At 31.0% G+C, this 26610-nt stretch overlaps 2 protein-coding genes across 6 annotated transcripts; both read left to right on the plus strand.

Moving 5' to 3' along the window:
• The first annotated feature begins 1229 nt into the window (after positions 1–1229).
• LOC114194456 (Cyclin/Brf1-like TBP-binding protein) lies at positions 1230–18907 on the plus strand. Of its 3 annotated transcripts, XM_085671125.1 has the most exons (20): positions 1230–1416; positions 4137–4525; positions 5183–5260; positions 5445–5526; positions 6012–6087; positions 6528–6610; positions 6723–6799; positions 7548–7604; positions 7741–7853; positions 8600–8679; positions 8791–8877; positions 13598–13678; positions 13808–13972; positions 14063–14179; positions 15112–15172; positions 15261–15439; positions 15649–15786; positions 17168–17257; positions 17943–18005; positions 18510–18907. In XM_085671125.1, the coding sequence occupies exons 3-20, from the start codon at positions 5199–5201 to the stop codon at positions 18738–18740; spliced, it is 1842 nt and encodes a 613-aa protein (XP_085527251.1). In that variant the 5' UTR covers positions 1230–1416; positions 4137–4525; positions 5183–5198; the 3' UTR covers positions 18741–18907. The 3 variants fall into 3 exon arrangements, with proteins under 3 accessions (XP_085527251.1, XP_027940485.2, XP_027940504.2); XM_028084684.2 differs by lacking the exon at positions 4137–4525; XM_028084703.2 differs by lacking the exon at positions 1230–1416 and having other exon boundaries at positions 4092–4368.
• Positions 18908–21843: 2936 nt separating this feature from the next.
• Positions 21844–25851, plus strand: LOC114194935 (uncharacterized). 3 transcript variants are annotated; one of them, XM_028085349.2, is made up of 6 exons: positions 21844–21892; positions 22538–22740; positions 22889–23008; positions 23987–24079; positions 24624–24677; positions 25462–25851. In XM_028085349.2, the coding sequence occupies exons 2-6, from the start codon at positions 22552–22554 to the stop codon at positions 25495–25497; spliced, it is 492 nt and encodes a 163-aa protein (XP_027941150.1). In that variant the 5' UTR covers positions 21844–21892; positions 22538–22551; the 3' UTR covers positions 25498–25851. The 3 variants fall into 3 exon arrangements, with proteins under 3 accessions (XP_027941150.1, XP_085527253.1, XP_027941140.1); XM_028085339.2 differs by lacking the exon at positions 21844–21892 and adding an exon at positions 22223–22381; XM_085671127.1 differs by lacking the exon at positions 21844–21892 and having other exon boundaries at positions 22222–22740.
• Positions 25852–26610: the final 759 nt, after the last annotated feature.

Here is a 26610-nt window from a genome sequence, read left to right on the forward strand (position 1 = left end):
TTTTTATAATAATTTTATTATTTTATTGTGAAAAAATTGTTTTATCTTTCATCACTTTTGTACAAAAAGATATAAATGCATAATTATACTGTTTTGATTAAAAATATTGAGTAACTTCTCAACTTAAAAATATTATTTAATTTTCACACGTTTTTTTAATAATATATATGTTTTTTTATATTTTTGACCTAGTATTTAGACTTACATGCAGCGTTTTTTGTTACAATATTTTTTAGAGCATTGGTTGACAAAGTTCTTTTAACAAAGTTTTGACAAACTTTTTTACTTAGGTAAAGTATAAAATATATTTAGGTAAAAAATATTATTTTATTACTTTATTTTAATTAAAAAAAAATTAATGTACTTTAATTCTATTTTTAAAAACTTTGTTAAGTTTGTTAAAAAAAATTGTTAAAAGATAATTTTTTCATTTTTTAAAATTCAAATTATTCAAATTTGGTGCAAGAATACAAAAGTTTTAAGTAAATTAAAACACACTAACATAAGTGTTAGTTTTACATCTGAGGTAATTATTTATATCAATTGTACTTTTTTAATATAATCTGTATGCAATTAAAGCAAAAGAAAAAGACAATTTATATTTTACATCATACCAACATATGTATATTATCTTTTCTAACAAATGGTTGATTATTTTATCCACATGTTTTAGTTTAATTATTATAATCGAGTCTCAGTTAACGTATAATTTTATTTTATTAATTATCCAAAAAAAAATGTCACATGCAACAAATCGACAAGACTTCGTCCGGAAGAGTACGACAATTATTTAATTTATAACAATATATATAGAGAATTCTTTTTTTTGTCTACATTTTAAAATATCAATTTTATCCTTTAAATATAATAATTTATTAAATTTTACAAAAATATCATTACTTTTACAAATTCTTTTATAAAATCGAATCTCTGTTTTTTTTTTATTTATCAATGATTATTCTTTCATCTGTTCTGATATATTTCACTTTATTTGTAATAAATATAATTTTAATTTATATATTTAGTTTATATACTAATTTAATAATATTATAATATTATCATCTATTAAATAATATCACACATAATTAAAAAATACATGTGTTAATACTAGTTTAAAAATAATATGATTTATTCCGTAGCTAAATTTTGACAGCAGTAACTTACATTTTCACTTTTATAATTTATAATAATATAATAAAACGTGCGCGCCCTTCTCTCACCCGGGTCTTCATCGTGTGTATCAGGTTTTAACCTTTGCAATCCTTTCTTCCCCCATTCACCTTTCTCTCCTCTCTTCTCTTTACCGGTCTTTTGTTTTCTAATTTGATTTCGTTCCCGGTTACCTTATCGTACTCCGTCGCACCGGAAACTGCTGCCTAGGCCTCCACCGGAGTAGCCCCAGGCTGCGTCTAACAGGTCCGTTTTCCCTCTCTTTTCGTTGTATGTTTGTTTGTTTATCGAACGAAATTCATAGATGATAATGAAATTATAGTCCAGAGGTTCTTAGAACGTGTGTGCGACCGCGATTATTGGTACAATTTCTAACTTTTGTGGCGTTCGTGAGCACGTCGCTATCACAATTGTGGTTGCGTCTGTTAGATTTGTCTATATTTCGTGACAATTCAAGGAGTGTAACGAGACTGTGACAGCAGTTTAAAGCTTACTAGTGTCATGAAACCTCACTCACTCAATTTTCCTCCCAGTTTTTGAAGCAAAGCTGGAACTGCTCAAGTTCCCCTTTATGGATAAGAAGTAGGAAGAGAAAATAAAAATCCTTCAGAATTTTTGGTAGCTGGGTTCAGTCTAGTAAATGTACCCTTCCCATTTTTGAATTTGTGATTCTCTCAACTTTTTGATTTTCTGCAGCTAACCAGAGTCAAGAAAGAAATAACACACCAGAACATGAATCAGACACCTACTAAACCTTGACAATTTCAAGTTTTTATAAGACTGTCTAAATAGAAGCTGGAACCATAGTTAGTTGTTGAACTCAATTAGGAATACCTTAGTTGTCAAAGAACATAGGATGATGAAAAGCAAGAGATGCACATTCTAAAGCTTTGGTTTTAAATTCAAAACTGTCATTTTGGGAACTGGGTATTGTAGATAGAACCTCAATAGCGATATCATATTTAGTATTTTTGGTTCTTTCCATCATTCAATTCCAACATTTTTTGGTTGAATTTGTCCTATCAGTGAGATGTATAAGTATCACTTTATGTTGGGGCTAGTGTATTTATATAGTAGTTTGTTTGCACAAAAAAAAAAAGAAAAAGTTGAAGATGAAATACTGGGTGATCTGATGGACGTTTAAGTGTTACTTTTCTTTTGGTGGTGTAAATAGTCTTCAGAGATTTTGTATGAGAGTCATATCAGTTTTGATATACTTGTTTTAAAAAATAATAAAATACGATGCGATAAATGTGTAATATATAAATATTAAAAAATATATAATAATTTTTAAAAGTATAATAAATATAAAATTATTATTATATGAATTCAATTTAAATTTAAATTATATATATCAAAATTGTTAATATAAAAATATAAATTATTATTATTAAAATACTATTAAAAACAAACTCTTACATAATAATTAATTTAAAAGAAAAAAAATAGTTAGAGATCCATATAAAAATAAAGGTGCTGATGTTAGATTCTCTTACTCAAAGGAGATTTTGTTTATTGATGAACAGTTGTAAACATGTTCCGTACAGTGAATTATAAGATTTATAAACATATAAAAATAGAATTAATAATAACAATCACATTGAAAAAAATAGTTATATAGCGGGCAAATTAAGTTAATATTATAACTAGTGATTGTTTATTGGAAAAATTAAGTTAATATTATAATGGTTGAATTGAGTTAGGTTGAATGATCTAGTCTTTTGTTAAATGAAAAAAAAATTGATAAATATTTGATTCAAAGATATTAAAAAAGAAAGATGATATATATAATCTATAACTATTAATTTATAATCTATTTATAACTATTAATTTATAATCTATTTATAGCTATTAATAAAGGAGATTGTTTTTAATAACTCTTAAATAACTTTATTTGTGTACACATCTCACTTTTATGTACAATATAAACTATTTTCTTAATTATTTTATTTTTTAAATCTGCTAATTACTTTTTTATAATTATATCCATATCTATAATTATAACTATATTTGTATTAACCGATAAATTACCGTTTTTGGTTACACATTTCATTTTCAATAATGAGAGCTGTCAAAATCGGGATAATTTGGCCGATCCGGCTCAATCCACCACGGTTTGATCAGTGAGGTAACCAAAATCGATTCACTAATTAGTGAACCAAACAAATTCTAACCCGACCTGGTCCACTGTGGGTTGGTGGGTTAAACAGGTCGATTCATGGGCTCACTTAATTAAAATAAAATACAATTTTTTTATCTTTTTTTTAGTCAAAACTAGATTATAATTCTAATTAAAATCTAAATAAACTTTAATACAATTCAAATACAAACTAAAATAACAAAAATATAAATTATCTATGTGTTGGCTAAAAAAACAACCTAACGTGATCCAAATACAAAGTTAATTCAACAAAATATGCTTGTGTGGCCCTTTATTTACAAGTTGGTGAGTCAACCTAGCTCACCACGGGTTCAATCCGGGTGAGCCGAGTAAAAAATTAACCCGTAAAAAAATTTCAATCGAATCCAGCCTAAACCCGTGATGAGCCGGGTTGGCTCGCAGTTCCAACCCATTTTGACAACTCTACTTTCAATATAAATTATTTCGTTAATTATTTTATTCTTTAAATTTTGTAATTATTTTGTTATAATTATCATTATATTTTTACAATACATTTGTTAAAAATTTAATAATATTTTTATTATTATTATAAGATAAAATGGATATACGTGATAAACATAATATATATATATATATATATATATATATATAGATATGGTAAAAATTATATTCATTAGAATATGTATCATTAAAGATAATATAGAAGATAACAATGTTTAGTAAACAATAGTAAATTTTAACATAAATAAAAAATTCATTGTATAACATAAATACAAATTTTTCAATTTGAACAGCAATTCCTAATTCAATCCATAACACAAAATAACCACACGCAAAACAACAGGAAAGCTGCCAGGAAAACAAAGTAGAAGATCAGAACACAAAGTGTAACCACCGGCGATTGTGAGGGCGGCAAGCGCCGAAGAGTGCGACGGCGGCGAGCGTTCGTCGGCGACTGCGAGGGCAGTGAGCACAATTGATTGCGAGGGTCCGGGAGCGCCAGTGACTGCGAGGCGGTGACCACTGGTGACTGCGAGTGCGGTGAGTGCCGGTGACAGCGAAGGCGGCAATCGCTGGTGAGTGCGACGTGAGATCTTACTTGATTTTAACAACACTGCCCATGGATGCTACGATTCAACCCACGATTCGGTGTGATTCGGAGAGATTCATGCGATTCGGATGATAGTTTTCAAGCGATTCGTATCGTGGAGGAGGAGAATCATATCGTATCGTGTACGATACTTACTACCATGGTCACCATAACATTGCATTTTGTCATATAAATAAAATTTGGCCCTGAAACACAATCATTGCATTCTTAGGTATTGTTTGGTAGGAACGAAGTTGGGCTGGTAAAAAATGACTATGTATTAGAGCATAAGAAAGCCTAAGGTGTGTTTGGTTATGCTTTTGAAAATTGATTTTGTGGTTGAATTGATTCAGGGGATGGAGATTGTTGGTGGACGTGACTTTTTTGGCATTTAAATCAATTCTGCGTCAGATAGAAATGATACCAAACCCGCACTAAAACTCTTTACTTCTTCCTTTTGTTGCATTAATGAAGTAATCATACTGCATGCTATACTCTCCAGGATTAGGACTTAATTAAATTAAAACAGTTTCCAATAGTTGATTAAAATCTCTGATTTAGATAGAATAGTTTCTATCAACTGATTTACGAGTGAGGTAATTATAATTTTTTATTATTTTAATTCTTTAAATTTTAATTACTAATTTATTTATTTGGCAGATTTTGCTACTTTTCCCTCTAAATGATAAACCCTAATTAAATTAAACTTTTATTCCAATTCTCTAAAACATTTCAACTCCCTCTTATATCACTTGAGTTTTGCTATCATTTTCAATGCCTTCATCTCACTGACTTTGCAGATTTGTATCAACCACAATGGTGTACTGCAGTCACTGTGCCAAAAATGTAGCTGGGGAGCGACTGGATGACGGTTTCTTGTGAGTATCTTTGGTGATTTCACAGTAATTCTCGGAATGACGTTTTTCTAGTAAAGTTTGTGCATATGCTATGCAGATTGAATTTGGAACTGTTTATTTAATTTAATTATTGATATAGGAATGTGTAGAGGAAACCTCCAATGTTATTAAATGTTTATTTTCTTTTATTAATTTTGCTTCTCAGATGTTGTGGAAGCTGTGGGAGGGTGTTGGAAGATTACTTTTTTGCTGAGGAGCCTACATTTGTCAAGAATGCGGCAGGGCAGGTAATTGAAGCTTGACAGGCTGTTGTGGTTTTTTGGGGAGACAATTTTACGATTGACCGACTTAAATTACAAGATCATGTTACAGAGAGAGGCTTGATTTTTAAGTTTGATTGCAAGTATTGTTTGTGAGAGAAAGGAAAAGCAGGTGGATCCCACCATGCAGTTCTATATTCCAAACCTGCAAGTGTCTTTTTTTTTTCTTTTGCAGAGTTTGACCCTGTCCTTATCTTAAGGAAAAGTAGAGGATCTAAACTCTCCTAAGGTCACATGTATCACTTTTCTCAAACGTGCCAAAAATATTGTTGTGGTGCATGAGCATTCATTATTTGCATCTTCAATCAATGGAGAGCATTATAGAAGACATTAATCAAACTAGTGAAGTTTCTGGGATATTGAAGTTTAATTTTTCTATCCACGAGCAATTGTTTTACCTGTAATTCTACACTTGTTTTTGTTTCTCATGGTTTACTGATTTGTGTCTGTAGAGTAAATTATCAGGTAATTACGTAAGAACAGTTCAAAGCGAGTTCTCGGAGTCACGTCAAAGGACTTTAGATAGAGGTACACCTTTCTTAAATCTCAGTGTCTCACGCTGTTTTCACGCTATATGTTGATTAATTAATCCTCTTATTTGCATAAAATACCACATCTCAAATCGGAGAATTGTCAAACATGTTACTATGTTGGTCCTAAATCTGTCCAGTTCTGCTATTTTCTTCTGGTTGTTCCTCAATCCTTTCAAAGTTGCAGTCCAATAGTAAATTTTAATTTAATGTTTAATCTTTATCCAACGATAAGAAAATCTAGTAATTTTTATGTTCACACAGCCAATGCAATCAATTGATATTGGACCCTTATGGGGAAACCATGTCTAGAGGAGAAATTTGGATAGTTGTTCTCAGTGCTTATTTCTTGTATGATTATCAGTTTGATTACTGTTAATAATTTCATTCTTGTAATTATTTTGTATTCTTATGTGTCATTTTATTTTGCGTTCACAGCTCATGATGAGATTAAATATCTAAGTTTGGGCCTTGGAGTTCAGGATGAACATATGGCTGACCAAGCACTGACCTTTTATAAAGTATGTCACATTTTCGACTGAACTCCTTCTAAACTTGCTTTTAATTTATTGATACACTTTTGGAAATTTTTTTTTTTTTCATTTAACTAATCCTTGAATTTTCCTATTGAAGATAGCGCTTGAGCGAAACTTCACTCGCGGACGTAAATCAGAGCAAGTACAGGCTGCTTGTCTTTACATTGCATTTCGGTATGAGTTCTATTGTGCATGAGTTTTGGATGATTCTTCATACCATTATCATTTTATAGTTCCCATGAGTAATCATGTGATGCGGAGATTTTTAAGTTCCCTTGTTTAAAGCTGTTCAGATAATAATTTTAATGTAAACCTCAAAGCATTTTTTTGTTCACTTCTCGTTGAGCCCTAAAAGCAGTAAAGTTGGCCTTGGTGACTGATTGGCCATGAGGCTGAATAAGAAAAGTCTCTTAGCACATGCAAATGTAAGAGTGCGCACAATGAGCCTTACACATACCTTTGAAAAGTGAGGGGCCTTCTGGTCACTGGGTTACACTTGTTTTTCTTTTTCTTGAATAGATTTTATCATTCTATTTAACACTATTTGTTCTAACACCTTATCTTGACACAACCTTTTGATTGACCCAAGACTGCTATAGCAATATTCCAAATCTTCTTAAATATCTCAGAGAATTTAGCATTACCCTGTAATTCTTAAGTTCATTCTCTTTTGTAAATTCTATAACAAATGCACTTGTGTATGAGAATATAATGATATTATTTTGCAGGTAATACTGTGTTAATGATGTTTGTTTTTGAGCATTTAATTGTCAGAGAATAGTGCTCTACGACTTTGGTTGAAGAGCAATTAGTTCAATGCATTGTATTTTTCACCTTTGATTTATCATAATGAGTCTGGTATACTGGTCGTATTGCAACATTTTATTTTTTTGTGCTGAAATTGTTTTTCCTTTTCTTGCAGTCACAACAACAAGCCGTACCTTCTTATTGATTTTTCAAATTATTTAAGAATAGATGTGTGAGTATGGTTTTCTTTGTTATTGGAGTCTACTGGTTATATTTCTCCCATATTTTAGTTAATGTTTTGTCAATGTATCCCTGTTTTTTGTGTTTCTGATTCTTGCTTTGCTCCTGTTTACGTATTCGATGTGCAGTTATGTTCTAGGATCGGTTTTCTTGCAGCTTTGTGAAGTGCTTAGGCTTGGAGAGCACCCAATTGTTCAAAAGCCTATTGATCCTAGTCTTTTTATTCATAGATTTACTAAAAGTAAGTGTTTTCTTTTCATCTCAGTTTGTATAAGCAGATAACTAAAACATTTTGTTGGTTGTGTGTGGTGAATTTAAAGAGAGAGAGAGAGAGAGAGAGAGAGAGAGAGAGAGAGAGAGAGAGAACAAATCATTTAGAGAGAATTTAGACAATGAGAACTCTTTATAAACCTGTAGACCTAGTGGAGACTACCTCTGATTATAATGAGTGGTTCAACTTTTTGGACATTAATAGGCATGAGTATTAAATGCATTTTTGATGTATGATGCACGAATCCTGCACACCCTGTAGTGATGTACTTCCCGCAACAGGATTTTAAGCTTTATGATTGTTAGAAAATAAATACTCTCCTTTCTATTCTTTGAGAGTTTTCACTTGCAATAATTTATTCTAGTTCCTTTATGATATTCTAACCTTCAAAGATTCCTCTGGACCTATGATACTGCAATAAAAAAATTGAGAATATAGAAGGAATTGTATGTTGGTTTATGTTTATTTGAATATGAAATTAAACTCCTGTGATATGGAGTGAGAATTTCCTTCCATATTTTATGCTTTTTACTTCTGTTGATAAGACTATAAATAATTCAGATGAGCAAACTTGTATGTTTTAGTGTAAAAACATATTCATATTCTTTTGGGAAAATGTTAACCTGGTTTCATTTAATATATTTTTTATTTTAAATTTTATTCAGTTTATTTTCTTTGAGCTAGGAGAAATAATATATTAATGTCATGTCATGTAGATTTGATTAAGCGAGGGAGTAAGGCAGTCTCTGATACTGCTCTGACCATTGTTGCAAGTATGAAACGAGACTGGATGCAGGTATCTTAACCTTGTTCTAGCATTGTTTAGTTAGGAAGCCTTAATTTGGGATGTGTGAAGTATAAACATTTTTTATTACGAGAATGTTGAATTGCTAATGCTAGAAAACAGACAGGGAGGAAACCTAGTGGTCTATGCGGTGCGGCATTATACATTTCTGCTCTTGCACATGGAATTAAATGCTCTAAACCCGATATTGTAAGTAATGATAAAGTTTTCTACCTTGTAATTTATTTTTTATTATTATTGTCATATGGTGCTTGCTGGGTATTTTCTTACAACATATACAGTTCCTCATAAGTGTTGAAGATAATCAGGAAATGCTTTATTCATAATTTATTGATTTCTTTTTTGAAATTCATTGGCATGCTTGATTACAGATGCTCTTTCGTCTCCCCTCTGATATATGTTTCATTGTTATTATTTACTCACTTTTCTTGCTCATTTAAATATTGGCATTAGTTCTGTCCTGGTCTGAGCCGCAATTAATAGAATTAGTGAACAAGAATTTTAGGATTAATACCACCTGTTTCAGGAACTTGTGGAAAGTAACGTTAAATTACACCATTTCTATGAATAGTGGACATAGACATATGTGCTGTATTGCAATTCTTATAATTGCCGCAATTTCATATTAAATATATTAACACAATAGATTACTTTTGCCACATTATAGGATACATTAGATTTGGATTTTGGAATTTATATTCGTTGAATATCTAGAACATCATTCCAAATTCAGAATGCTGTGCTTGGTTGCTGATTATCAGCAGATTTGTCCCAAAAATGCAAAATCAAGTTTTAAGCTTGTTCAGCTGGTTATAGCCGAAGCATACATGAATTCCGACTTTTATGGTGTTATCAGTGTGAATCTTTAGGATTTGATGATCTCTCAAGTCACATGGAACACAACTATATTTGCTATGTTGAGATTGTTAGGTGGAATGGGATCTTTTATGACCAACAAACGCTCTTGACTACATATCTTGATTTCTTCTGGTGCTGTTGTTATCCTTGGGTAATTTTAACAGGCATATATTTGCTGGCCCCAAAGGATGTGGAAGATGTTTTTGTGGAGGTGAAGTTCAGAAACAGAAAAATGAAAAAAACAGAGTCCTGTATTGGTTGATTGTAAAACATTGAACTCCCACATAAACTAGCATCAACTGAAAATCAAGTGTTGTTGAGTGTGGAGGGTCATTATAACTAAAATATGCTGTAAAGATAGAAAAAGCGAGAGAAAAAAAAAAATCTTATAACCATTCATTTAGAAATAATATATCCAATGGTTCAAAATTTGTTTCCCACTGTAAGAGACATTATATGATTGTTTACCATAGCCTCCAGCAAGACTCTTTTATAATAGTAATGTGGGTACTCTAATGAAACGATTGTTTTGGGGTCCTAGTGCACAATGGTGTCTCCATGCTTTAAAAGAGGGAAAACCGACCTTATTAGGCTGAAATTGCACCTTTGATTACACAAAGGATGCAAGTCTTTACTCCTTAGATTGACTATACTAAATAGATGGTATTTTGTTTCCTCTAAACCAAAGATTTCATGCTTATAAACTACTACTATTACAATAAATACAAAATATATTACTTTTATTTTCAACACTCCTCCTCAAGCTAAAACATACAAACCGTAAACACCTAGTTTGTTACATATGTAGTCAATTCTTGGTTACCTCAAGGACTTGGTAACGACATGCCAAGTAGTAACTGGAGGGGATGAAGCTTGTGGCGGTACTATCTCTTAGGAGCCTAGAAACGGTGATGAAAGAACAAGACAGAAAAAGAAGCAAAAGTCTTGCATCGTATTATTCACTTTAGACTATAAAAACCAAAGCTTACAAAGGAAAATTGCATTCCTTTTTCTCCCAGGGTTCTCCACATCAATTCAAAAAAGACTCCCCTAACTCTCCTTGGCATGACAATATATAGACTTTTACAAAAAGTCTTCATCTCATATCAGATAACAACTAACGGTTAACCAATAACTACTTATGTTTTTATTTTTCTTCTTATAGTATACTTCCAAGACCCCCTCCTTTCTCCCTTGCCTATCATTACTTGCTGCCTCTGAAACAACTTTGTCCTCAAGGTTGAACTCAGGAAACTAGTCATGCATTGCTGAAATATCTTCCCACATGGATGCTTCGAACCTGCCCCCTGCCATTGCACCAACACTTGTTGTGGTAGCTCTTGTGGTTTTTCTTGTGTTAAGAAGTGGACTTTAAGCCTAACTCAATTCCACAAAACCGGCTTGCAAGCAGTCGACACCAACAAATCAAACCCACCATCCTCAACAATGCCAATACCTTTATTGATATAGAATGGATCAATGTCCAATAAACCATCATGTTGCATTATTACTGGGTGGCACATCCACAACAGAACCAAATTCACCCTAATTGTTCCTTCCTACCTCAAATTATTGAATGTAATCTTCCACCCTTTCTTGTTGTCTAATTGGTGCCCATTTTTCAACAATGGTGTTGTGTTCTCTGCCCCAAAGTTATCAAAAATGGTGTTGTGTTCTCTACCCCCGAAACTCCTACATAGTGCTTTAGAAAAATCTTCCCAAGAAGGATTCTTGATATTTTGAGCAACTGGACTGCATTTTCTTCCATGCTAATCAAGGTTGGGTGTACTTTTGTTGATCCTTTGATGTTCCGAATCTCAAAAACGTTTGTTGCCCTTAGTTTGACCTTAAGGGCCATTCCCTTCAAATGTGGGCAACTCCACCCTTTTAACCCAAGGGCAAAGTAATTTGTCCTGTTCTTTATTAAACTCAGTACTGTCAATGTCATCTTGTTCTCTTTTTGCATCCCGATTGATTGAATTTTCTCTTCCATCTGAAAGTTCCTCTCCTTTGTTGATGTTATCTTGAAGAAGATCTTTAGTCTCCTTCTTGTCTTGTAGGGTATCTTTAATAATAGACAAATTTGCCTTCATTTCTATAAGCACCTTACCTTGCTCAATAGCCCATTTCTCTAAAGCACTCAATCTGTTCTCGATAACTCTCTCCCTTTTTGGATACGACAAGTCAGATCAAATTGTTAGGAGCCTAGAAATAGTGATGAAAAAATAAGACTAAAAAGAAGCAAAGATAAAGTCTTGAATTGTATTATTCACTTTACACTATAAAAACCAAAGCTTACGAAGGAAAATCGCTTTCCTCTCTTACAGGGTTCTCCCTATCACAAACATCAATTCAAAATAGACTCCCCTAATTCTCCCTAACATGACGATATATAGACTCTTACAAAAGGTATTCATCCATATCAGATAATACCTAATTGTTAACTAGTTAACTGTTTATGTTTTTATTTTTCTTCCTATAGTATACCTTCAAGACCCTCTCCTTTTTCCTTTGCCTATCATCCATGAAAGTGACAAATAGTAGCCTAACGTTGAAAGAAAGCAACTTGAACTCTAAATGTGAACCAAAGCACAAATGTTAAGCACTTTTATTGGCTAGATGACTATGAGTACAACAAGCATGTTTTCCTAAATGACAAGAGTCAATCAAGAGACAAAATTTTGGAGAAGATTAGTGGTGGAAGTTGATATAATTCTTTTGACTTATGTCTTATGATGCATGGATATGATACGTATTTGATATGATGATAAGTTTATTATGAAAATAATAGGATACGATACATGATATATGCATATTTAAAAATATATAAAAACTCTTAAAAACAAAATAAATATATGTTTGCTATTGTGTGAATTCAAATTAAAATCAAATGTATTGAGTATTTTCAAAATAAAAAATTATAAGTTATTGTTATCATAAAAGTACTACTGCTTTATAGATTAGATACTTTATTGATAAGTATTGGTAAAATATCCTAAAGCATCAAATACGTGTCTGACACGATATGTATATGATATGACGATAAACTTATTTTGAAAATAATAGGATACGATACGTGATATATGCATCTTTAAAAATGCTTAAAAATTCTTAAAAGCATAATAAATATATGATTGCTATTGTGTGAATTAAAATTAAAATCAAATGTATTGAGAATTTATAAGTTATTATTATCATAAAAGTATTACTACTTTATAGATTAGATATTTCATTGAAAAGTATCGGTAAAGTATCCTAAAGTATTAGATACATGCTAGACACATATGCATGATACAAATTAAAGTATCAGTGCATCAATTTATGCAATACACCATCATGCGAAACAATCTTGGACTAGAACAAAGTTATTAACAAAAAGAATAGAATAATCAAGAGTGCATGTTAGCTTTCTAATGGATGCTAAATTATATGACAGCCAATAACTTTAAGCGTTAAATCCAAGTAAAGGTTAGGAAAGGGATGAGTTGCTAATGCCTTAAACTTTCACTTGAGAGTCATCTACCAAGCTTACAACAATTCCTATTATTTGTGCTTGTGTATCATATGTGTCTAGTATAATTGTAAAAGTCATAAAATTGTTAGAGGAAATAGTCTTAAGCAGAATTTATTGTAAAGGTGTTGTGTGCTTTGTGTTGTACTTAGTTCCAAGATATATCTTTTCATATTCTCTTCTCTTCCCTCTCATACATTATATCTGATGTATACAAAGTCATTATAAATGAGATCCTAAGAGAGGGACATTCACTCTCAAATTTATTCTAATTCCTTTATATTTTTCTCAAGTCAAATTTTCCTTTGTATTTTAGTATTACATTTTACATCCTATTTATGTTTAAGAATATCTATTCTTGAAGAGAATGGTCATTTTAGCAGTAACATATTTCACAATCCTCTGCATAGACTAGATACACATTTTCTGATGTAATTGTTTCTTCACTTGACTATTCATCTAAATTTCAAGGATGTTGGTTGAGCCTTAATATTTTATTTTATATTAAATTGTCCGTTGATTTTCTAATTTTCAATGCAGCTTAGAATCGTCCATGTATGTGAAGCAACATTGACCAAACGATTGGTTGAATTTGAGAATACGAAATGTTCTAGCTTGACAGTATGTTTCTACTTCCTTTTAATGCCATGGTCTATTACGATACTGCTGTGTTTTAATACCAGTGGTTAAGTTCACTATCTTAGATTTGACAGTGAGTAAACATTTTCCATGAACCTTTTATGGTTATAGGTTGAGGAGTTGGATACCATGGCAAAGGAGCAAGAAAATAATCCAACAATAATGCCAGAAGGTGAATTGAAAGCGGGTATTTCGTCGAAAGATCTGCTGTGTGAGCACAAGGACAGTGGGGCTTCCCATTTTGCGCTTGGATTGTGTGAAGCATGCTATAAGGATGTGAGTACTTTCTTTATCGTCAAGATGGTTTCCTTTCGAAGCCACTTTGCCTTTTGGCATTGACTATTGAATCGATTGATATGCTCACAGTTCGATAAGCTCTCTGGTGGACTTGGTGGTGGTTTGGATCCTCCTGCGTTCCAGCGTGCTGAGAGGGAAAGAGAGAAAAGAGCACTTCTCGAAGAGAGTGTTGATGAAGCATGTGATGTAAGTTTTCCTTGACTTGGTATTGTGTGTGGTAGTTTGCTTTTTATTCACAGGTTTTCTTTTTAATTTTTCCTTTTCTCTGTTTTAACTTTTTGCATTAAAAGATTTATAATATTCACTAGGGCTTGCTTGTACAAAAAGAAGCAAAATTATTTGTATTTCTTCATGGTTAAATTGCTAAATTCGGAAGTGTTTAACAATTCACGAACTAAATAAGGTCTATATTCATAATATTTTCTTAAAATTTGAGTTTCATCTTTGAAGAGAAAAGAGAATCTACGTCCACCAACTCACTCTAGAGACAAACATACTGGTGCCAAATATCATAACGGAACACCAAACCCATACTTTAATTTCCTTACATAGTACTGATCAGATCAAATTACTATTCTACTTGTACCTGAATGCATCACGCTGAAGAGTATGAGATGCAGTAGATATCCAGCAAAATAGTAATTTTTACTTGCGCATGTTCACACACTGTCTAGTTGATATCATGATATTGTAACCCCTCATTAGCAAGAATACTCCTGAGAACAGCAGCATTTACAAAAATGTGGCCATGTAGAAACTTTAACTATCATTTAGTTCTTTATCTTATATGAAACCTTTCTTCAAGCAGTGATCCAGACATACACACACTGTCTAGTTGATATCATGATATTGTAACCCCTCATTAGCAAGAATACTCCTGAGAACAGCAGCATTTACAAAAATGTGGCCATGTAGAAACTTTAACTATCATTTAGTTCTTTATCTTATATGAAACCTTTCTTCAAGCAGTGATCCAGACATATGGTCATCTGAAATTAATTTTCAATTTCCAGACAGCTGTATGTTTTTGCGAATAACTTGACTCATAAATTTTAGATGTGACCCATAAGCATGCACGACATCTAAATCTTTATTTTTTTTCTGGTACTTTTGGTTAGTTGGCGAATGCATCAAATGATCAGTTTAAGAGCCATAGAGAAGATTTGCCTGTGCCAGAAGGTATTGCTGGGTGCTCTTATTTCATTCACTGTGCTAGCATGTTAGATTTCTTCTGTATTCATTCCTATTTGCACAAAAATGATTTTAGGGGCTAATGTTGCGCATGAGTCCACTAAAGATGGTGAATATGACGATTCATTTAGAGAAGATGAATCAGAAACTTTATCTGATATTGATGATGAAGACGTTGATTTATACATTCATGATGAGGAGGGGAGGAAGATCAAGAAGATACTTTGGGAAGCAGCAAATCGGGAGTATCTTGAGGTAAAGAAATGGTATCTACTATTTTTTAGTTCTAGTTGTGCTTGATAAATTTGTATCTTAGTTTCTTTTCTCTTTGAATCATGATTTGAAGTCAAACTCAGAAGTGGGTGTTGTTACTTGTACTTCTTCCTGTCCTTGGTTTTCTGTTTAACTTTACTTGGAAGCTTAATCTGCACTGGATCTCACTCAAGTTTTATCGATACTTTCAGGAGCAGGCAGCCAAGGAAGCAATTGCAGCAGCTAATAAGAAAGCTTTTGAGGCAAATTTTGAAAACTGTTCAGAGGATTTACTTGCGGCAAGAGAACTCGCTGCATCTGCTTCTAAAGCCGTGGCAAAATCCAGAAAGGTTCTTTCTGAATATTTTTTTGTGACGTTGTTACTGTTAAATTGTACCACAAATAACTTTAGATAAAAAATTCATGAAATATGTTAGATTTTTATCTCATTACATAAACCCTGTCAAGTCATATCAGTTTGATTTTAATCTATGCTTTGTTACTTCATTCGATGTTTAATGAACATAAAACATGATTTCCGTAAAAAACTATTGTCTTCTAGATTTTGGCTTATCAGTAGCGAATTTATTTGAAATTTGATGTTCACGAACACTGTATTTCTCACAATTCATCGGTTAGATTGATCACCTATAATAAGTTACATAATTCTTCTAGTGTTACAATTGTTTATTCGTGTAGGGTGGATAGTACTAGTATGTTGCGCATGTTTTGGCCTTAGTTTGGAATGAGTAAGCTATCTTATAAAAGTTTGGGAAAGTAGTCATTACAATTGAAAATCAGTTTTTCTAAATTCGAATTGGGGAAGCATGGACACTGCTAAGAATATTAGGAAAGACACCGTATATTGATTTTACATGTAAAACTTTCTCCAGATAGTTCCATGGTCTGGATGGTTTAATTTAGAAGGGGGAAGGCAACAAATTTACCCTCAGCCATGTCTTCAAGGTCGTAGGTTTATATGCATTGTTTGAATTGTGGTTTGAAAGGGGACTCTATTCTGAGTCTCTGAGGAGCTGCAAGATCTAGAATTGTTTTTGTTGAAACTTAAGCTCTTTTATTTGTTGGTGTTCATTAATTGGCCGTTGGGTGTTCTATCAGCTTCCCAATGTTGGTGTGCATTTATTTGTTGTTTGCAATTTCTGTGCTTGTTTAGTGAGAGGTTGTCATTTCTGCAGTGCTAATGTCGGGAATGAGTTGCTATTTGTTGTTTAGAGATCCAAGGGTTGATGAAGGGAGAATTTGATTTCTAACGCCCATAGGCCCTATGCCCCTGCCTAATGAGTTTACTTTGTTGAGTTGGAATCGATTCAAATATGAAGAATTTCTGGCCTTGAAATTGTATAGTGTGACCTTGTTTGAATAAATTTATCTCGGAATAGAAAGAGTAAATAAGAAGAGTTAAAATCACCTATTTACTTGTATAAAAACTAAGAGACTAATGAAATGGAAGCCTGAGATGCATTGGAAAATTTAAAGCAGCCCCACTAGGAAGTTAGTTAGTTTTGGCAAATGAATTGATTCAATTTTTGATTTGCAAATAATTTTGTAGTTGTTTTACTTTCAATTTGAGTATGCTATCAATATACATTTTAATGGTTGTAGAGTGGATCCAATAGTTATGCATTGTATTTTGTATACACTGTACGATTCATGCTGCAAGACTTCAAGCTTATATTTTTTTTTTTTGGTTTGTTAAATACACTATTTCAGGAAATGAAACAGAGACGAGCCAATGAGGCAAAAAATATGGGGCCAGCTCAATCTGCTGCAGAGGCCTTCGGCCAAATGTCTAAAAAAAGGGTATTTGTCTATTCAACAAAAAACATGCATTTTTCTCTATATATTGTTACAGTCTCATTTCCATTGTATATTTGTATAAAAATAACAGGAAACTATATGCGTATCTGATACAGGGAGGGCAGGGGGGGGGGGGGGGGGAGTTTTACAAATTACGGTTTTTTAGGATTAAAATATCTTCAAAATGTCATTATTAGGATAAAATATCTTTATAATCTTATTTATTCATGCATATATTGTTTCTTTATTATAGAGGGATTGATTGTTTTAAAATGAGGAATCCGGAATGTAATTCATATGATCACTATCAATAAAATTATTTCTTGTCTCCACGTGTACTCAAGGAAGTATAAATCTTTTAGGGGTAAAAACCTAAAAAAAAAAGAAGATGCGATAGGAAAGAAAAAAGCAAGGTCTTTCGAAGCATTGAGTAGTGTTGGAGTACTCGCTGTTGCTTTGACCTTGTTTCTCGTGCTCATTGAGCATTTGGATTTAGGTCTTTTGTTGTACCTTTTCGGATAGAGATGAGCTAATGTGTCAATTCTCAACAGTTTTGTTTGTTTTATTATGTGCATGCAGCTTTATTGATCAAATCCTGGAGCCAATATATATGACTTTTTTTAATTATCAACTTATTACTTTCTGAAATTGTTTATATATAACTAAAACTACTTGTTTGCTTGTGTAGCAATTGCAGAGTCTGAAATCTAAAGTCAATTTTGATCGACTGGGAGAATTATTTAATGAACTGGTACTTCTCTCTAGAACTGATTTGCTTCATATCACATGTAATATTGATACACTTTGAGTTCCGCTTGCACCCGAAAATATTCCGTATTAAAACATGATTTTGATAAACTTCTCAGTAGACATTGACAAAAGAAGAAAATACAAAAGTAAAATGAATTATGTTTAAAATTAGCTTATGCATACTGTAAAATCATCTTTTTAGATAAGCTAATGATTTTGTCTTCTATAAAGCCTAATTTTAACTTGCTAAAAAGTCAAATTTTGTTTGTAAGAGAAGTTTACTTCAATATTTTTCTCCTATACATGTTTATTGAAAACCCTTTCCAATCAGGTCTACATGCTTTTTGTTATATGCCTGTTTCCATTCTTGATTTACTTCTTTATGTCAATATGTTCAAAAGACAAATTTGGAAAGTTGTTTTCTAACAATTAACCTTTACTATTCTTTAAATCAAGACATTGAACTTTTCTTGAATCTAACTTCTTTTCTAATATTATCAAACAGGAAAAAACGGATGGTCCCAAGAAAGAGAAGAAAGCACGATTTGATTCACTCCTAGATAATGATGACAAGATAAAGTCATTTGAGTACAAAAATGACGACGAGATTGGATCGGTGGATGAATTTGAAGATGATATGGGAGAGATGTATCAAAGTGGGTTGTCTACTGAGAATATTGCAGATACATATTTCCCTGAGGATGATGGATATGGCTATAACGATTATGATTATTAATGAAAGATGACAGATGATCTTTCTGATTTGATTATCTGATTTTTGTAGTCATTGGTATCCACGGTGGCTGGCAGCAGTGTAACCAAAGTTGTCAGACAAAATTCTTTGAAACCTAAGTTGCCATCTGACTAGCAAGTATCTCTAATGAGTTTTGTCCCTCTTTTTAATCATCCCATATGCTTTCAAAGAAAGCTCTTGAATTATAGTAGAAAATTATTTGCTAGGTTTTACCAACATCTTTAGGGTTAGATATTGTTTAAAATTAAAATCTACTTATTTCCAACCATTTCTTTGTAACACGACAACAGTTAAATTGGTTATATATGTTTTGAATGTAAAATTTTGTTGAGTGTTCCTAGCATTGCCTTCTGTTGTTTCTCCCTGACACAGGCGATCCAAAATCCTCGAACATTTTTTCTTTTAATTATTATTATTATTATTATTATTATTATTATTATTATTATTATAAAAGTGTAAAAGACAATCACTTATGAGCTTATGAGAGAATGTGGATGAAGCATAAGAGACTAGTTCCTCATTAAAAGGCTAATATAGTTTGAACTTTTACCTATATTTAGTGTTTGACAATGTTTAATAATTTTCCAAGAGGATATTTCTGAGAAAAATTTGGATAAAATTTTTAGTATGTTTGTCGTTTTATAACTGATGTCATTGGATTGATATAAATCTGTGTATGCTGATTCACATTCACTACCACTCATTCGAGAAGATGAAATTCCAAACAATTCATCAATGCAATTGTGATTGTAAAACTTCAAGCCACTCAATTTGGCTATTTTATTGTAAATATTTTCGAATGAAGGACATAGAATTGTTAATTGGGAAATCAAAGATTAAATCAGGTGATAGCATCGTATACATGTACAACACACATGCACAATTAAGTAGTGTAATAATTTATGTTATGTATGTAAATTAAGTTTATAATATTTAGTATAACAAATTATGATGAATTACATTTTGAGTACAAATTTGGATTAATAGTTCAGAAAAACACAATGCTAAAAGGGCAATTATATGAATTGAACATGAGGTACAAAACTATAATGCTATAGTGAAAGAAAAAAATATTCAATTTTAAAATAATATTTATTTTATCTTAACAAAATCTTTAAATCTTTTAATAGTATAGTTCATCCTCAAATTTCTTTAATAAGATGAATGACACAAAATAATACATGTTTCAAAAAGAAAAAAAAAATACTACTATAAATAAAACTTTATATAAGAAATATTTAGATAAAAAACAACCGGATTTGCACATTTATAGAAAGTAATGCTTCATTTTAAAACAAGTAAAGTGATGCTTTTACATGTTTTAAAATGAATATCTATCTTTTGAATAATAAGATAAACAAGAAAGGTATACAAAATAAGAGATGAAATAAGAAAGAAAGGAGAGATTACAAGAAAAGAAAAGTTAAAAAAATGAAACTATATAAAATTATTATTAAAAAATATTATTTATATGGTGTTTAGTAAAAAATGGAGTGTAATAGAATCTATCAGGTAAATTTGCATATTGCTGCTGTTACATCTCTATTTGAACCTCTATCAGTGACATAGGCATAAAAAATGCCATGTCAGTTTTATGTTTAACTAAATCTCAAACTTCATTGAATATTGCAATTTAGTAATTGCAATAATTTATTTTAATATAAAATTAAATTTAAATTGGCAAACAATTAGGAAACTATTACTATACTTACAGAGAGTATGAGATCTTCAAAAGATGCTAAAGTATTGCTTTTTAATTGAGTCGTGTTCTTTCAATTGGTTTCTCTTCAAATACAGTAATTTCAAGATTTATAACAATGAGGTCAAACAGAACTTTTTCGTTCTAATAAACGAAATCAAACCTTTTAAAAGTTCACACAAACAATATTGGAAACCAATATTGCATACCAATATTACACAATGAAATTTCACATAAATATTAAGTAATAAAACATGTAATATTAATGTTTTCCATTGAGCGATTCTTCCAACTGATACTTTATTTTCTAATACATATACTCTTTGTCAATTTTTCTATTGATTCAAATGAATTGAAAATTCTTGCATGTGACATGAATTTTCTCCTACTAAGTGGGCCGGGAATCATGGTATTTGGACTATTACACTTTTAAATAAAAAAAGTTGAATCCTAACTAATAATTATAGTTTTTGACCAAGTGTTAAGCGATCCTAACAAAAATCATAAAAAATTGTTAGTGTTATATTTTCTTCCATATTTATGAAAGTAGTTATTATTATTTTTTTATTAAAATTTGGTTTCTATCTTTAAAAAAAATGATAATTTAGTTCTATATATTTTAAAGTATTAAAAATGGTCTATATTTTCAAAACTATAAAAAAATGTGTATTTTTCTATGGACTGTTATATTTTTAAATAAAAAAAGTTGCGTCCTAATTAATAACTATAGTTTTTGGTTAAGTAATAAGTGTTGATTCTAACAAAAATCATAAAAAATGGTTAGTGTTATATTTTTTTCCATATTTATAGAAGTAGTTATTATTATTTTTTTTGTTTTACTAAAATTTGGTTTCTATCTTTAAAAAAATATAATTTAGTTCTATATATTTTAAAGTATTAAAAATGGTCTATATTTCCAAAACTAAAAAGAAGTGTATTTTCTATATTTTTTTAATTTAATTATTTAAAAAATAACTGTTTTGTAATATTTTAAATTAAACTATTAATATTTATAAGAAGAGAATATAACTTGTTGTAACCCTTTATATTAATTTTTAATAAAATTACTTTAATTTTTATTAAATTAAAATAATTGTATTACTTAATAAAATAAATAAATATACCATGTATACTACGATTAAAAATTTATCATTTAATTTTAATTATTTTCTTTATAACTATATATTTTTATACTTTAAAAATTATATTATTTTAATAAAAATACGAAACATACACATATTTAGTGTATATAAATATTAACATGTATCCGAAAATCTTTCTAAAACTGTAAAAAATAATGAATAACAAGAGTGAATTCTATAATTTAGCCCATTTAATAAATTAATCTAAAAGAGTCTGTGAGAAAATGTTATATATAACCAGAGCATTTCAGTGAGAGCTGTATTCACATATTCTTGTCTTCCAAACATTTAGGGTCTGTATTCTTAATCTCTTTCTTTTCACCAAAACACATTCTCCATTCTCTTCTTCTGTGTTCTGTTATAATCATTTGCATTTGCTCTTCCTTTGTTCTATCATTTACAAAATTAATAATGTTGATACTAACAAATTATGTTCTTTCTCTTTTCTTTTCTTTTAATGAAAAACTCTAGGTACTGATCCTTTAAAATAATTGACCCATACTTTTATTAGACTTGTTATTGAACCAATCAATTAGTGAGTTCGGTAGTTTTTACAATTTTACTTATTTCTTTTGTTTGTCATATTTTTAAAGCTTTCAATGTAGTGTAAATGGTGTTTAGTTTATAAGAAAATAAACAAACTTATTTCTTATTTTCTTCTACTTAAGAAGTTTATACAACTAGGGTTATTAAAATATGATTTGGGAGTTTAATGTTGAATTCTGTTTGCGTTTGTGCATTTTTTTCTATTGAAGAGAGAAATGGTCTTATTATGGAGGAATGTATGGCATTGATGTTCTTCATAGAGTAGTTGTTGATTGATTTGCTTCTTCACTTGGAAAGACCTAAATTCGAATTGATGTTTTAGTTGAGCCTTAATTTTTTTTTTTCTTATATTAGGTTCCGCTTCGTTGACCATTCTCTGATTTGCGTTGCAGCTTTTGAATAAAAAATGCTTCCAGGGGCTAACGTTGAGAATGAGGCCACTGAAGATGGTGAATATGATGATTCACTAAGTGAAGATGAATCAGAAAGTTTGTCTGATATTGATGATTGTGATGTTGATGCGTATATTCACAATGAGGAGGAGAAGAATATCAAGAAGATGCTGTGGGAAAGAGTTAACCGAGTGTATGTTATGGTACATCATATTTTATCTGCTGTTTTCTAGTTTTTGTAGTGCTAGAAAGTTGTTTGTATGTACAAGTTTTTTTCACTTTTTATCATGATCTGAAGTTCAAATTCAGAAGAGGATGCGTGTACTATTTTAGCTTGATCTTTTATTTCAGGAACAGGCAGCCAAAGAAGCAGTTACAACAGCTAATAAGAAAGCTTTTGAGGGAAAGTTTGGAAACTCTTCCGAGGATTTCCTAGCAGCAAGAGCTGCAGCTGCGGCAAAATCCAGAAAGGTACTTTCTGAACTTTTTTGAGGTTCTTCTTTTGAAAGTACACCACAAGTAACTTAAGAATTGAGAAAACATTTCATGAATGCACTGCTAAGAGTTTTAGCCCTCATTACATAAATCATATGAAGAAGTATCAAGTCATTTTTATTTTAACCTAGGCTTTATTATACAACATTTCTCATTTAAAATATGATTTCAGTGATATATATAATAAACTATTGGATGCTAGATTTTAGCTTATTTGAAATTTGATTAGCATGAACTATTATTTTTTCTCAATTCAATGGTTAGATCGGTGAAGATCACATAATAAGTTACTCAAAGGTTGAAGTTTTTCAATTTCTTGTACTGGTACTGATGTACTCTTGCCGTTCTTGGGTATTCTATCAGCTCTCCATTGTTGCTCTGTATCTGCAATTGAAGTTGGCAATGCTGTTGTCAAGTGAGAGGTTATTATTGCAGTGCATATGCCAGGAAGAGTTGGTATTAGTTGTTTAGAGGATCCAAGGTCTGTGAATGGGTAACATGATTTCTGTGTCCCCCATATTTTGACAATCCTAGCCGAAAATATAATAAGAGTGTAGTATGTTGGAGTTGAACCTAATTTGAATATAAAAACAGATAAAACTATTGAGATATGAAGAATTTCTGGTTTGTCATTCTATAGTATGTACTATTTACTAGTATCTAAACAAGAGGACAATGAAATGGAAGTCTGAGAAGCATGGGAACTCTTGTAGGAGTAATTCTAGGAAGTTGGTGAGTCCGGCAAATGCATCGAATTCAATTTTCATTAACATAAAGTATTTTTAATTGTTAATTTCAAATTGATTATACTCCTGGATATAACATTTTAGCGGGTGTGCTAGTAGGTGCTCCAATAATTCTGGATGTTTATTTTTCAACATAGTATAGTACTGCATAAACTAATGCAAAACATCGAGCCTTACATTGTCTTAGTTTCTTAAATTACTATTCTAGGGAATGAAGCAGAAACGAGCCCATGAAGCAAAAAGCATTGCGCCAACTCAATCTGCTGCAGAGGCCTTCGGCCAAATGTCTAACGAAAAAAAGGTAATTTATTCAATAACAAAAGTGCATTTTCTTTAACCTGCGCAAGTTTTTGGCTTGTGTTGTTTTTGACTGAGTAATTTTTCCGTGAGAGGGTTTTAGTGGTGTTCATCAGGCATCAGTGCTGTTAATTGTAATTTTTCTGGTCATTTCTTCATTTTTTTTTCTAAAATATATTATGTGATGAAATAACCTTAGAGGTAAAAACTGAAAGGAAAATATATGCTTGTAAAAAGCATTGTAAACAAAAGACAATATATCTATCTAAGCAATGAGTTGTGTGGGGAGTGCCTATAGTTGTTTTGAAATTGGATTCCCTAGTTCATTGAGCATTCGAATTTAACTTTCAAGACTTTTTTGTTGGCATCTTTTTGGGATAGAGATGGAGTAACATCTGCAATTCTCTATGATTTAGTTTGTTTTACTATGTGTGTGCACTTTTCTTGATCAATATATGATTAATTTTGGTTATTTTAGTTGTCAACATAAGATCTTCAGAAATTGTTTATTTATACTAACAATACTTGTTTCATTGTTTTATTTGCAGAGTCTCAATTCTAAAGTCAATTTAGATCGCCTGGAGGAATTATTCAATGATATGGTAATTCTCTTTAGAACTGTTTTACTTTTTTACACGTAATATTGATACACTTTTAGTTCCACCAATAAGAAAAAATATTTGATATTGAGGTCTTAATAAACTCTTTTATAAGAGGCAAAAGATAAAAAAGATTAAATAGATCAAATTTCTCAAATTAGAATAGTTTATACATATGTTAGTTTATGTAAGTTCTTCCGTTTAACTTGTTTAATTTCAAAAGTTGATTGACTTGTGTGTATGTTAATTTTAGTTCATGAGGGAACTTTAACCTTTTTTCTTTCTTGTAAGTGTTTCTTAATATTCAGCTTGTCTGTATCTTTTGTTTCATACTATCATTATTCAAATTACGAATCTCATTTCTTAAAGATACTTAAAGCATAGATCACTCAATAATCTGTTACTGTTTCCTTTCTCATGTATTAAAAGTTTCATTGACATTATAACAGTCAATTGAAGCTTTTGCAAAGTTGTGAGTGGAAAGTTGTTTTGATTATATATGTTTGATAAAGTAATTTCTTTCTTCTCTTTTATTAAGTTTTGAAAGTTATGAGTGGAAAGTTGTTTTGACATATACGTCTGAGTAGTCTAGGTTGGTAGAGAGGTTTTATGTGATTTGTAATTTTCTTTACATTCATCAGATGATTTTGCTTTATATGGCTGACATTTCATTCTTGATTTACTAGATAGATATCTTCTGACAATTAACCTATGTTATTCTTAAAATCAAGGCATTGGACTTTTCTCCAATTTAAATGTTTTTCAATATTATTATATTATAACACAGGAGGAGGATGAGATGGGATCAGCGGATGATTACTGAAAAGTTACTAAGTGCCCTTTCTGCTTTTATTATCTGTTGTTTGCAATTGGAATTCAACATGGGTGGCAGTTGAACAGAAGATTACCAGAGACTGAAATCTTTTGAAGGCTGAGTTTTTCCTCCTATTTTCTAAGCACTCATCACATGCATTTGCCCAAATTTGGAAGTTTTTTTTTTACCAGGATATTGTTAGCTAGGTTTATCAGCATCACTCTGTTTTGACACAAAGCAAGGGTTTGGTTGTGTTTCATATCAAAAGTCTACTTTTCTATACATTTTTTTTAAACGTGACAAAAAGTTTTGTGGTAGATTATCTAAAAGTTTCTGCTATGATTCTTCCTAATATTGCTTTTAGTATTTATTTTTTCCAGAGGCAAAGACAAGAAAACATAACACAATCGGAAATCCTATTTTTTGAATTCCAAATGGAATCTGAGAATCATAAGATTATGATCAATAATAAAACATAGCACATGTATACATAAAACAAAATCAATAACATGAAAACACAACAGACACATTTATGGCATGACTGGTTCTAAATCCCCATCATAAGCCTTAGAACTTTTTCAAGTTGAAATTTCCAAAGTCTACAATCACTCAACACAGTTTCATCACTTGCTTAGCCAAACTTCATGTAGCATGAGGACAAATGGCTCATTCTTCCTATGTGAATATAAAACTAAGCATTCTTTCATTGTTTAGTGCAATTTAATGTTAGATAGGAAACTATAAATCTTGTCACAATTGATCTGGTAGATTCCCTTCATCTAAGATATTTTTCTTTACAATCAAGGATTTGTGCAGGCCTATCTTTATTAGTGATCTTCTTTGCATTGCTAATGAATGCTATTATAGATCGGGCAAGGTGCTGCATAAGGGTTCAAAGTAATTTGGTTCTATTTTCCATTATCCATTTTACCTGCTTCCACATGATATGAAGCTTTGTCCAACAAAATTGTTTGGTTCTCATCTTTTAGACTTCAAGAAAACACACTCACTTCAAGAAAACCCTCACCCCCATGATATGTAGGAGGCTTCAAACTCCTACCATATTATCGAACATTCTTTAGTATTTTGATAAGACTTTATAAAAAAATAAAAAAATCTGCA

This window comes from Vigna unguiculata, chromosome 1 (assembly GCF_037176805.1).
Source record: "Vigna unguiculata cultivar grain cowpea cultivar isolate G323 ecotype 2 chromosome 1, ASM3717680v1, whole genome shotgun sequence".
Taxonomy (NCBI): Eukaryota; Viridiplantae; Streptophyta; class Magnoliopsida; order Fabales; family Fabaceae; genus Vigna; species Vigna unguiculata.

Coding starts and splice junctions, on each gene's coding strand:
- LOC114194456 (XM_085671125.1), top strand. CDS start 5,199: ATGGTGTACTGCAGTCACTGTGCCAAAAATGTAGCTGGGGAGCGACTG. Junction 7,854..8,599: donor TATTCATAGATTTACTAAAA/GTAAGTGTTTTC, acceptor CATGTCATGTAG/ATTTGATTAAGCGAGGGAGT. Junction 18,006..18,509: donor GAGAATTATTTAATGAACTG/GTACTTCTCTCT, acceptor ATTATCAAACAG/GAAAAAACGGATGGTCCCAA.
- LOC114194935 (XM_028085349.2), top strand. CDS start 22,552: ATGCTTCCAGGGGCTAACGTTGAGAATGAGGCCACTGAAGATGGTGAA. Junction 23,009..23,986: donor CTGCGGCAAAATCCAGAAAG/GTACTTTCTGAA, acceptor TTACTATTCTAG/GGAATGAAGCAGAAACGAGC. Junction 24,678..25,461: donor AGGAATTATTCAATGATATG/GTAATTCTCTTT, acceptor ATTATAACACAG/GAGGAGGATGAGATGGGATC.